This window comes from Eupeodes corollae, chromosome 3, assembly GCF_945859685.1.
Source record: "Eupeodes corollae chromosome 3, idEupCoro1.1, whole genome shotgun sequence".
NCBI lineage: Eukaryota > Metazoa > Arthropoda > Insecta > Diptera > Syrphidae > Eupeodes > Eupeodes corollae.
Window position 1 is genome coordinate 32220062 of NC_079149.1, and position 13929 is coordinate 32233990.

Consider the following 13929-nt stretch of genomic DNA (forward strand, 5'->3'; position numbering starts at 1 on the left):
TCAATCCTTCAAAATAATTTTTGAATTTTTAGTTCTGGCGTAATTTTAATGGGTTTTTCCAAAACAAAAAATTTATCAATCATTGTATTGTTTGTATACTTTTTCTAGTTTCTTAAATGCGATTTCGTCTAAAAGGTTCAAGCTTTGCAGGTTATCAATGGATTCTTTTTTTAAAAACTATTGTAAGTTTTGTTATTACGGAAGAAAAGGAACGAAAAGACGGTGTATATTGAAATAACTTGTGAAAAAAGAGTGTGGAAAGCATTCCGCATTCCTGTAGTACGGCTAGCGAACGAATCTCTATATTTGACAGTATGCCCAAAGTTGGATTCAAGAGTATTTCGAGAGCATTTCTCGAGCACCGAATATTACAGTTGAATTGCTTGAGGGGAGGAATGCAACTGGAAATTTCACTAGAATATAATCAGTTAAAATAAAGTTATAGAAGGGTAAGACAAGAAACTGTACGACGATATTCAATCGACGATAAATTTAATTGTGAATGCTCTACGTTTAATATTGTCCAAGAGTCTTAAGTGAGTTGCAGCAGCAAAAGCAAAAGCCTTGGACGTATATATGTCTTAAAGATAATAATACATATGAGAAAGAGTGTTGGAGCCATAACAGCGCCTTGAGGCACAGCAGGATTTATTTTGTGTTTCTTAGACTTCATCCATCCAATATTTCTTTATTTGAATTGTCTTCCTGGAGAAAGGATTTAAATGTGATCGGTTGATAATTCGTGGGAAGCAGAATTCGCTTTTTTTGGGTATAGGCTGGACAAATTTAATATTGTTTCTATTTTAGTAGTAGTCAAGGGCAAAAAATGCTAAATAAAGTCTGAATACAAAAATGTAATACATTTATCTATATACATATGTATTTTGACTTGGTTCATATAAAAACTAATATATGTCAAGTTTATAGCACGAGATTTTAATCAAACACGACATTATGATGGTTTAAAAATCGAAAACAGTTGGTCCCCCGAATTCATCCGCCTGTCTGTCTTCGTCACGTCAGCTCAAACTCTTCCATTGGCTTTAAATTTAAGACTAAAAATTCCAGTAGTCCCTATACATATTTCTTAATCGAAATCGAAAATTCGAATATTAATGAATAAACCGATACATTTGTATGAAATTTTCCCTAAAGTGTAGTTACCCAATAGATTTTTTTTTCAAAATTCGGTATCTTGAAAAAATGCTCTGACGATTTAAAAAAAAAAGGTTTTTTTGAGAAATCAAATGGAATTTAAATTTGTAAATACAAACTTACTTTGCAGCTATATTTTTAAATTTAAAATTAAAGGTTCTATTTTTAAACCGATACATGAGCAAGTTTGTGCGATCCAGTTGTGCATTTTATTTTTTATCAAAATCGTAATTTGTTGAGATTATTAAAAAAAATGTTTCCCAAGCCTTAAATTGAAAACAAAATATTTCAATTTCCGAGGCAATAGGTCAATGTCAATTGACTTCTTTTTCTAATCTTTATACTTTCTTCTTTTCCATATTGCCTGTGGAAGAAAAACTAAATTATGTTTCCTTCTATTAGCACATGAGTTTCCTCATAAATTTATCATCTTTAACCAATTTAATAAACAACAATTTTATTTGTTTATCAGTCATTTTACCATAGAATCTATAGTTGCCGCTTTTAACGAAAAAACTTATCAGACGATTTTAGATATGAATAGCGGCAGTCTATGATTATAATGATATCCCAGAAAACAACAAAACCCAAAGAAAATATTTGTATTACCACTTCTTGACAACATAGATTACTTTAAAGAATATCATTAACATAAATTCTAAGTTTGCATCGAAACTGCAACTCTGTTTATATTTTTTTTTAAATAATTAAATCGGAAATAATGAAAGTTGTACAATTTTGAGTAATTTTTAAATAATTAATATAGTAATTAAATTGTAAAAGGTAATTAAAAAAAAAACTTCTATAAAAAAAATATGAATATTTAATGATATTTATTGACTTAAACATTGAATCGTGCAGCATGAAAAATTTACATTTTTAATTGAAGCATTCATTGAATAACTTAAATTAATAATAAATAAACAATAATTATAGCTACTATTAAAAGTATTAAAAAAAAAATACATTTAATTAAAAAAAAGAAAAAAAACTTCCATTGAATTAATAGATGCTACTACTATGCATTTTATTTAAGTAATTGAACGTCAATATTGATTAAAAAAATTAAATTTAAAGTTAATTGACGACAGATTGATATCGTTTTTTTGAATATTCAAAATGTTAACATATAAAATTAAATAGAATATGATTGTATTTTGTATATAAATAAGGATAGGGAGTGTTAATAACTTATTCAATGTAAAAGATGAAAAATTTAAGTAAAATAAGTTCGATATTGTAGTAAAAAAATAGGTATTTATAAACAAAATTAATTTTATTTTACACTCACATCAAGATGTACTTGAAAGACTTTACAAAACAACAATGCTAAGTTTTTACCATAGCCGTTTTGAAAAAAATTGGTTCACATTGATATCTACTGAATCTCAGGACCCAAAAATGGGAATAAAAGTGTTTAAAGTCAATATCTTTATTATTTCTCGAGACAATTGAGTCAAAACCATTGGCTATAATTTTTTTTTGATTTTGTTGGGTTTCAAGTTTCGTAAAAAAAATATAATTTGAAATATTCGAATCAAACAAAAATGTTTGCGTGTTTTTTGGAAGATTCTTATTTCTTATAAAAAAATTAATAGTTGGATTTTTTTTTAAATTTTGATAGCTATTAAAAATAATTATTTGTATAATATGAAATAGGTTTTAAGGCAATATGTTAAATATTTGGCTAACTTACTAACTATCACTGTTAAAGCGTTTTTTAGGCTGTAAAAACCCCGGTACTAAGACTGTACTCAAAATTGTAGCAGATATCAAAAACGGTACCACCATTCCGGTGCCGTGAAGGGATATGTAAAATAAGATAAACTTTTTAAAATTGGTCTTGTTGCTATTTAATAAAGTGAAATCAAGCCAATTTTGAGCAGTTGGGTGTATTGCACTTTGACAAAGTGAGACCAATTCATTACTACGGCGATGTGAGTTATTTGGCTTTATTCTCCCTTGTGTGTAATAAGACCAACTGTTGGTAATTGGCTTTAAAAAACTTTAGAAAAAATGGAATAAGGCAAGAAGGGCACCCCTCATAGAACTATTATTTTGTTTCTAAATTTTCTCAAGAACTATTAAACCGATTTCAATAATTTTTATGCGCAGAAGCTCGTATACTGCCTTGATAATATTTAATGATAAAAAATGTCAACGTTTTTGTTTTGGATTTTTAGAAAAATACAAAATGTTTGTTTCTGCAAAATTGTATTACAAAAATCAAATATAAAACGTTAATAAGCTATAAATACTAAAAATATTTTTAAATTTATATTAAAAAAATTATATTCGAAAAAAAACATATTCATTAAAATAAGTTTTTTTGGATTAAATAAATGGCATTTGCAGGCAAACTTATTTTGTTTTGTTTATTTTAAAATGTTAAAATATAAGTCATTTTTGTAAACAGAGTGTTTGGATAAAGGGCAATTTTCTGCGACCCAACCGTGCACTTTAATTTAAAATCCTACAGTAAAACCCACCAAAATTCCCTTCTGTTGACAATTTAATTTAAGTCAATAGAGCGAATTGTAACTAAATATCACGCTTTAATAAATATTGAGTTACTCGTATTTTAATTTTTTTCAAAAAAGGTATTTATTTTATTAATCTTATATTTGGTACCTCAAGGGTATTAAATATCAAAAATGCTTTGAATGGTTAAATTGAAGTGTAGGAACTTGAAGGTCTTAAAAAATGTTCATTAAAGAAACGAAATTCAATTCAAAATATGTTGTGGTAGGTCTACGAGTACTTTTGATTTTTTTCAAATTACTGTGGCCTTAACTATATCAATAGTAAGTAAAAAACCAGCCTTCAACTTTTAAATCAAAAGAAAGCAACCCACTCATTTAATTTAATTTTTTTTTTCTAAAATTCAATCATCTGCATAGTTTTCGTTTTTTTTAAATACACAACTCATTGTAATTATAATCCTAAAATAAATAAAATACGTACAAAAGTTGACATGCGCAATGTTGAACGCGTTTTTTAAATTAAAATCTGTGAGTGTTTTTGTTCTGAAACATTGACAAAAACATTTTTCTGATAAAACAAGAAGAAAAAGCACACAAATGCACATGAATTATTAAAAATTTAACACATTTCAGAAAAGAAGTTATAAAAACGCCTTAGTTAAATCAAAATTAAGAATGCACATTTAAGAAGGTGTTTTTGTTATGAGTGAATTAAAATGAAATCAAGGGTTAGTTGGGTACAAATGAGAACATGCATATTATTACACAATACTGTCATTTTGCATTAAAACACGGAAACTATAGACTAATCTATTAATCATTTTAATATTTTCACAACTAAGAATATTCTATTTAATAGAAAAATCATACAATTAGGTATTTTACTTTTCTTTGTCGAAGTCATTTTCACTGAAGTTTCACTACAACAATAATAATTATTTGTCAAATGTACAAATGTATAACAAAAACCGACTGAGCAATGAATACCAAATGTTTCTCTAACTCAAACATGAACGCATAAAAAGCTAAAAAAAGAATCAAAAGATAATACGATCAAATGTATAAACAAAACAAAAATAATTATCTAAGTGAAATTAGCGGTACTTTTGATAATGATAAAAAGTAAATATTTTATTTCTGTTTTAGTGCTGAATTAAAACAAAACAGAATGCACTTATTTGATAGTTCAAGTGGGAATAATGAAGATTTTTGTTGAAGAATTTGACTTTGATTTTTATTAATAAGACGAATCATTGCATAAAACTTGATTTATTTAATCTTAAAAAATATATAATAATAAAAAATAATCGAAGACGAAAATTGAACTCCTTAATTTTTAGAAATACGTTAATTCTGGATAACGTTTATATATTTATAAGACAGAGTGTGGTAAGGCATTGTACATTCTCGTAGTACGGTTAAAGAACAAATCACTGAATTCGACAGTAGGACCGAATTTGGGCTAGAGGTTATGCTGATGAACTTTCTTAGAAGCGTGAGTATTACGGTTGGACTTTTTTAAGAGAAGGAATGAAACTAGCTACTTCCCTAGAGCATACAACGTTAAAATAGCCGTAAAAAATGTTACATATAAACGATGTTCGACGTAAATGATCCGATGATCGTGTTATCACTAATTAATATTAATGCTCTACGTTCAATACTATCCAAGAGGCTCAAGTAAGTTGCAGGAGAACCAGCCCAAAGATGGGATTTATACTCAAGTTTTGGACGTATATAGATAACAGCTAGATCAGAGGGGGAGAAAAACTTCTTGCATAGCCTTAGAAAACCCAAACATCTTGCGGCATTTTTGGTGACATCGCGTATGTGATCGTTCCACAAAAGGTGGCTGGTGATACACATACCGAGAATATTGAGATGTTCAGTTTCCTCGATGCAAGTGCCATCCATTTACAATGGCAAGGAGGGTACATGTCGCTTTAACGATACAAGACAGCATTTGGTTTTCGAATCATTCAATTCCACGCGGTTTTATATTCTCCATTGTACAATACTGTTTAGCTCGAAATTTAATGAGCTTATCATATTTTGTCGTTGCAATTCCACATCCGCAGAAGAGGGATGTGATTCTGAAAACGAACATGAAAAGCTTAGAGTCAGCGAATCAATATATTGGATTAGAAGTTTCAGACAGTAGGTCATTAATAAAATCGAGAAAGAGTGTTGGAGATAAAATTGATCCCTGGGCACACCAGCATTTATTTTATGGGTTTCACATTTGAACCTATCGAATACTACTTGTATTGCCAAACCCTATCAAATGGTTTTGATATATCAAGTGTAATGTTTTGTTCGATTTTTCTCAAAATATTTCCTATAAAATAAAATTAATTTGAAGCCAATTTCTCAAATGTTTGAAAATATATTTCAGTCGAAAATCAATTTTTACCAACTTTTAGTAATGTTTGTTTTTTTTTCAGGTTTTTATTTTTCATAAAAAAAAAACATTACCTTATCAAAATTCTATCAGGTCCAAGAAACGTTATTCTTCGTTGCATAGGATTATTTTGAAGATGAAACCATTTTTTGTTCGTAAAATATTCGAGGTGACATTTACTTTGATCCGTATTTTTTTTTATAAAAAGACTTTTAATTGGATTTTTTTTTAAACAAATACTTGTTTGGTATCAAGTTACAAAACATAATATAAAAATTCAATGTAAATTGCTAGCGTTCTTGGTTCTTGATATATTTTAGGATAACTAAAATGTTCACTATTTTTTAAATTGCTCTTGTAAAAAAAACACCAATTAAATTTTCTTGAGAGCAATCTTCATCTTTCTGCATTATTATTTTTCGATAACAAAATTTATTTGATGTCGATATCTTTACTGGTTCTTGAGCTATGGACGACGAAAAACATTTCCCGAACGAACGGAGAACTTTATTTAATTGTAAGGAGGAAGGTAAAACGATATAGAATGATACGATGTTGTAATAGTTCCAATAGCTTTACGAATTTTATATTTTTAAGGTAACGAACCGATTGTAAGAAAATCGTTAAGCCCACACTGACAATTTAAGGACGTAAAGGCTTTTCATAACTTTTACCCAATTTCTTGAGCCATTGTGAAAATTTCGCTTACTAACGTAACTTATTAACACAATTTGACGCTATATGACGCTATGATTGGCTATATTTGTTGTCTTACATGAACTTTTTAAGACTTAATTCTTAAGTTATTACGCTGTTCGGTTTAATGTCGTTGGTTAAATGACTGATTTCCAAAATTGCCAAGGAATCGAAAAACTTTATTTTTTATCAACACTACGGGCTGCTGCATGATAAAGAATATTGGCGGATTCTTAATATCATTAATTCGTGATTCATGACGATTCAGGGGTGCTCAACATTTTTGTAGTGAATTTTAAGAATAAATGTTCGTAAATGTTATTGAAAAATGTATCCATCGTAGTTTTAATTTTCAAATTTTAAAAGATGACGGTTTCAAAAGTGACAGCTACAAAAATACACTGCTATTCAAAGAAAAATCCCTTATTAAAAAAAATATTTGACTGTTTCTATAGTTAGTTTAATCTTACCTAAGTTATGTATATCTTTGTAGAAGATCTTTAGCTTATCAATACTAATAAAGCACGCAAACATTTCCTTGGTAAGATTTTTGACTAAAATCTCAGTTAATATTGTCATAATAAAGAACTTACATGCAGTTTAATAAAATTCATTACTTTCACATTTAGAAATAGAGCTCATTACATGCAAAAATATTCTAGGTAATGCCCTGGTACCTTCTCATAAAAATAGTAAAGTGGTGGAAATTAAAACAAATCTTAAAAATTAACAAGCAATGCACAATTTCATTTAAAAACTTTATACCCGTAAACTGGGACTTATTTTTAAATCTGAAAGCAAAATAAAAACATACAACCACGAAATCAAAATTGCCACAGCATATAAACGTCAAATTAACCACATCAATTAACCACATAATAATTATTATTATTGCTCTAAAATAGTCAGTTACAAAAGCTAAATATTGAATGTTTTTTATATATAAAATGCCATACGACTCAATCTATCACCTTTTCTTTCCCAAGGTTTAATCTTTAACTTGATAGTTTTAAACCAAGTTCATTTTTTATTCCAATGCATAATTTTGATAAAAGTAAACAAACAAACCAAATTAAATTATTATTAAAGTAAAATTTTCTCATCACCTGGTTTAACACTATCTGTATAAGAATCCAATTTCTTCGTAGCCCTTTTATTATATCGATTTTGAACATCACGATGATGTCTTGACGATGATGGTAAACTACTCTGAATGACACCATCTTCAACAACAACATCTTCATAATCATAATCCACGTTAAATCCATCATCACAGAATATCGTTTCTTCGCAAGTCTCAACTAAATCATCGACATTGTTAAAGTTTTCTTCACCACCATTTTGACCCGCATTTTCATCCTCGTTAAAAATAGCATTCCTCAAGCTTACAACATAGTCAATGTCGGAATCTTTTACCTTATCTTCGTCTACAATTGTTATTCTTTCATCTGAACTAATGGGCGGTGGTGGTGTTGGATTTCTAAATGGTGGAGGAGTTGGATCCCTCAGTGGTTGTGATGGTGGAGGTGTTGGATCTCTTGGGGGTGGTGGTGTTGGATACCTTGGAGGAGGTGTTGGATCTCTTGGAGGAGGTGGAGTTGGTTCACGATTGTAGCTATAGTTGTTGGAATCATCGTTACTACAGGAATAATCATTTCCAGTATCGCAGGAATAATCGTCATCCATTTTGTAAAATGCTTATTCACACTCTACTTTAAGTTTTAGTATTCCTGCGAGAAAATATATACAAATTTGTTTTTTGGTTAAATCGCATATTTTGTACAAATAACCGGCAGGAATTGTTGCATGACTGTAAAATTTACAACTATAATTTTTGTACTATACAAATTTTAAATACAAACATTTGTATCCCATTTGATATTGAGAAAGCAAAAGAGCAGATAAAATTTGAAGAAAGTGTTGAAGAAAAAGATTAAAATGTTTTCCACAAATCTAGTTTATGACTTAAGAATATTGATGTTTGAATGGAATAATTGTATAGATTTGGAAAGAATTGAATAGAAACAGACTTAAAATGCAACCCACACTGAAAACCTTCCCTATAAAAAATGCGCAAATGTGATTTTTTGTAATTTTCATTTTAAAAAAAACGTCTAGACGAAAAATAAATGTTAAAATTGTTTTCTGTGATGACACCAAAGACGTAACACCAATGTTGTAGTAGATTTAGTAGTACTTGAATTTGTATTAAAAAATTGTCAATTTTTTCAAAATCAATTCAAAACGTTCAAAACTCAATTTTTACCGTAATACAAAATAATTATATACTATTTTTAAGTTATTAGAATTCAGTTTTCAAGAAAGTTGAAACGAGGAATTCAAACAAAGTAACACATCTGCTTGATTACAATGACTTTCAGTACATGTTAAAAATGTTTGACTTCGGCTGTAAAATCTACATAAAGTGGTAGTCGTACTTTTAGCAAACCACCATTAATTTTGAACATTTTCAATGCATCTGGAATAATTTAAACTAGCGTACTCGTGCAATAAAAACCACAACCAAATTTTCTAAGTGAAGTTTTTCAAAAATTTGTATGTAATCAGTCTTATTTAAAAACGCTGTATAGAGCTTACATAAAGTTATGTAATCTCTATAATGCCTCTAAACGCAAAAATGCTATTTATAAAACTTATACAAGGTTGCATAGTCCCATAATAAGCTAAACGCGTTTTGAGGTTGAATAGAGCCTACATAAGGAAATTATTGTTATTATTATTTCGTAAATGTCATTTTGATTTCTCTCCTCTCTTTTTGAAATTAAAATAAAAACAATAATGCCTCTCCAGTTTAGCTCGTGAGTCGTGAGCCGAAGAAACGAAGAATTTAAAAAAATATAGATTTTCGAAAGAGAATATCATAAAAATAATTGGAATTATTTTGTTATATTTTAGTTGTTATGACAACAAGCTGATTTTATAGACATTTTGGTACTTTTTTTGATATAAGCATTGTATAACTAAAATTTATAGCAGAATTTTTTATAAATAGGAATTTTCGCAACGTTACATAGAGCCTACATAAATCCTTATTCACTGTATAACTATTCATCTGTTTAGAGAATTCTATTAAATAAGACTGAATATGTATTATAAAAACCACGTTCCCGAAACATTTAAAAATCAAACCAAACCCAAACAGAATTTTGAAACACAGCCTTCCAGAACATAAATTAACAGTGTTACAATTTTATTGGGTCATTGTTTGGTATCGGTATGATGTTTCCTGAGGAATGTTTAAGATGTGCTGCATTGGCACAGCCGTCCAGGAGAAAAAATGTCCTATATATTTTGTACGCTGACCTAGCTCATCTTATGACCACTCATCACGAAAGAAAAAACTCATTCCAAAAATACATGAAATACCTGGAAACTAACTTATCGGAATAAATGGTTTGAGCATTTAATAAGTTCATCCAAATACACTAACCATTTCCCTTGATATTTTATTTTCCCAGTATTTTATATTTTTAGTATAATAAAGAGGTAAGTTTTCCAAAAAATTATAAATTTATATCAATATAAATAGAACTTACACAGTCTACAGATAATTATGTCTCCCTTGAGACCTTATTTGGTATACTTAAGAGTTTGCTTCTTTGCTTGTTTGTTTGTTTGAACGTTCTTGTCTCAGGAACTACTGTTCTGATTTGATTTTTGTTTTCAGTGTTACATAGCTCATTTATTAAAGAAAGTTAAGGCCTACGCTCTGCATCACTCTAAGACTAATACGTGCAGGATAATAGGATAACTAATAAATAATCATATCAATCAAAATCGGGTATTTTTCCCTTTTTTTATTTTTATTCCATTTTTCTGCGTGTTCTGCGGAGATTGTTAAAGTTGTGCTAAATAATGTATGGTACAACTCTTTGCCTTTATTAGTTCAAAAAAATATAGTCCAAGACTGTATACGTCTATCTTTTATACTTGGTTCAATGTTTTAACGTCGTCGAGGTGCACAGCTTTTAATATGTATGATGATTTAACGGTTTTCATTTTGACGTTGGTCGTTACCAGTTCTATGTTGAAAGACTTTAAAAAATACACAATTAGTGTATTACCGCCTCTAGGCACATCAGACCATTGTATCATATCTGCAAAATTCTCATGTCGAAAAAACCCAGTTAAAGAAAAAACTGCTATGAGAACCGTTTGGCAATATGAGAAAGCCAACTGGGACGGTCTCAATGAATTCTTCAGGAACTTTAACTGATCACTATGCTTCCTCGATAGTGACGTGGATTCCAGCGCAGATATGGTTACAAATTTAATTCTTTGTGGAATGAGAAATTTTATCCCGAACAGGGTAAAATCTATCAAACCCAAAGAGCTGTAAAGAGGTTATTAGGATCAGAGATGTAAGTTTCCGTTGTTACAAAGCCAACCCGACTGAGGAAAACCGGAATAAGTTCAAACAAGCTAGAAAGACATGTAATGGTCATATTCGTCGAACCAAATTTTTGCATGATCAGAAATTAAGGCAAAAAATACTACAATGTCCCAAAGGTAGTAAAAATTTCTGGTCATTTGTAAAAAACGTACGAAACACCACGTCATCCTCGGTTCCAACGCTCGTCCACAATAACACTCCCTATGTAAGCTCGATTGATAAAGCCAATTTGCTTGCAGCACAGTTTGCTGTTAATTCGACGCTACCGGAAAGTGTCATGAGTCCTCCTGTTCTTGAGAGCGTAAATGATTCAATGGGACGAATCTTCTTTCGCACTCGTGCAGTTGCAAGAGTACTGAAAGACCTTGACATACACAAATCCGCTGGCCCGGATAGTATCTCCCCAATTGTTCTGAAGAGGTGTTCTTCATCGCTGGCAAAACCACTGCGTAAACTTTTCCATCTTTCCTACTCTACAGGTCTTTCTCCGAGTGGATGGAAAATAGCATTTGTCCAGCCTGTCCCTAAAAAAGGCGAATCCTCCTCTCCCTCTAACTATCGTCCAATAGCACTCACGTCCCTTCTTTCCAAGGTCATGGAAACGCTGATTAATTATCAGCTCAAGAAATATCTCGAAGAACGGAAGCTTCTTAATGACCTACAGTATGGTTTTCGTAGCAATAGGTCTACTGGTGATCTCATGGTCCATCTCACCGAACAGTGGAACAAATCTTTACATCGTTTTGGAGAAAGTAAGATTATTGCACTTGATATTTCAAAAGCATTTGATAGAGTTTGGCACCAAGCTCTCTTATCGAAAATGCGTGCTTTTGGTATTGATGAATTTCTTCTTCGTTGGATTAAATCGCACATCGAGAATGTGGAATGCTTTAGCCAACTCTGTTTTTCCCTCCCATTTTGATGTTCAGAACCTTAAGACCAATGTGCACCGGTATCTCCTTTGTAATCCTTCCCTTTTTTCCTAATGCTCGCACTGTGTTTAAATATAAACATATAAAGGGTACTAATAACCCCTTGAGTGCCTGCAAATTATATAAAAAAAAAAGCAAGTTGAAGATGGTGCTGATGGCTAATACTCAAAGGACCAGGATATTTGCAGAATTCAAAATATCTTGAATGATTTATGAAGCCTGCAAAACATAATGAAGAGTGTCAAGTCTTGTATTCACCTTTTGCCTGTCCCTTTAAATATGGCCGCTACTGTATATACACTTCAAATATTGTAAATTAACGTACTCTATAATTTTCTCGAGTATTATTTAGTTTTTATATCTTTTTTTGTCGATTACAAACTTAAGTATATCCAATAATGAATTTACTTTGCATTTATTAATAACAAATATTTATAATTATACAACCAACACAATCTCTTTTGTTATTATGGATATGGTGATTGTCTTAAATAAACAAACAACCAAGCCCCCCACATTATCTAAAGCTGCAAATTGTAATCGATACAACAACAGCAACAACAAAACATTAACAATTCAAATTTCTTATAACAACTTCTCTAAAAGGTTATCAAATATTGAAATATAATTTATATTTGTAATTCTATTTAACGCTGCATTCCATTCAAGTTCAAGCACACGTTTTAATATTATTTTCATATTACCTATTTGTTCAAAGTTAATAAACAACAAGATGTAAACAACACCTTAAGCGCAGGAATACGTCAAAAACTTCTCGAGCAAGTCCCACATAAGCATAATCAAAAACCGTTAGTGATTCAATGTCAATCGGAATCACAATCTCACTAAACAACCATAACACCTCAAGCCTCAACGTAAACACCTTTCAATCAAGTGGCTTTTGGGGTTCCTATTAGGTTTCCATTAGTTATTGTCAAAGTCATGTGACCGATCAAACACTTGTTTAAGACAATGTTGACATTTGACAATATGTGACGTGGTTTATTTGTACACAAAAGCACCGTTGTTCAATTGAACTGTCATAAATAGGCATTTTGGCTTATAGTAAATATGGTTTACTGCAAAAAGGTTGATTGAACCAACCTACGATGACGGAACTAACCAACTCCGTAAAATTGGCAAAAACATTGCTGCCCGAAGCACGACGAACGGTGGATTATGAGGTGATGTGGGCTACGTCGTCGTCGTTAGCATTGCGTCGCTTCGGAGCTCTGCTGTCGTCGTTGATAGCTTTTAATATGAAATACTTTTTTTAACATTTATTTAGCATTAGCAGAGCTTTGACTTGGTTAGGAATATATTTGTAGAAAATAGGAATTGCAAATAAGTTGGCCAGACCCCGACTTGCACAAATTAAACAGCTTGGACTTGGGATCTATTGTATACTAATTTATTCGAGTCTTATACATATTTAGAAGGCTAAGGCTTTTCTGGGGGCAACGTTAACATTGCGTTGGTTTTCTCTTATAAGGTACAACATTGTTAAATGATAAATAATTGATGGTTGGGTTGGTGTTGATTGTTGTTTTCAATTTATATTGAATCAATCAGCGATTCCATGAAAGTGAAATCTCTGGTCATGTTAGCCCGCTAAAAAAATGAAAAATTTTTGATAATTTTGTTTTGTTTGTTTTTATTAATATCATTCACAATCTTTTCTTTTCAAAAGAGAATAATTTTTGTGAATTCCATTACATGCTTTTTGTGTTAAGTTATTGTTTTGATGAATTTTACTTTTTTTAATCTGAATTGGTTTTGATGTTTTTTTGTTTTTTTTTTGTTATAGATTTAATTATAAAATTCCCTTTTAGGGACTTTAAAGCTTTC

At 30.3% G+C, this 13929-nt stretch overlaps 1 protein-coding gene across 2 annotated transcripts in view; it reads right to left on the reverse strand.

Moving 5' to 3' along the window:
* The window catches only part of LOC129949258 (aquaporin AQPAn.G-like), a 75208-nt gene that overhangs the window by 42570 nt on the left and 18709 nt on the right, over positions 1–13929 (reverse strand). Inside the window, exon 2 of one of the 2 annotated variants that reach the window (XM_056060596.1) lies at positions 7842–8465. The exons of the other annotated variant lie outside the window; for it this stretch is intronic. Coding sequence (XP_055916571.1) covers positions 7842–8421 — 580 coding nt within the window. The 5' untranslated portion in view covers positions 8422–8465. The remainder of the gene's footprint in view (positions 1–7841; positions 8466–13929) is intronic. 2 annotated transcript variants of the gene reach the window in all.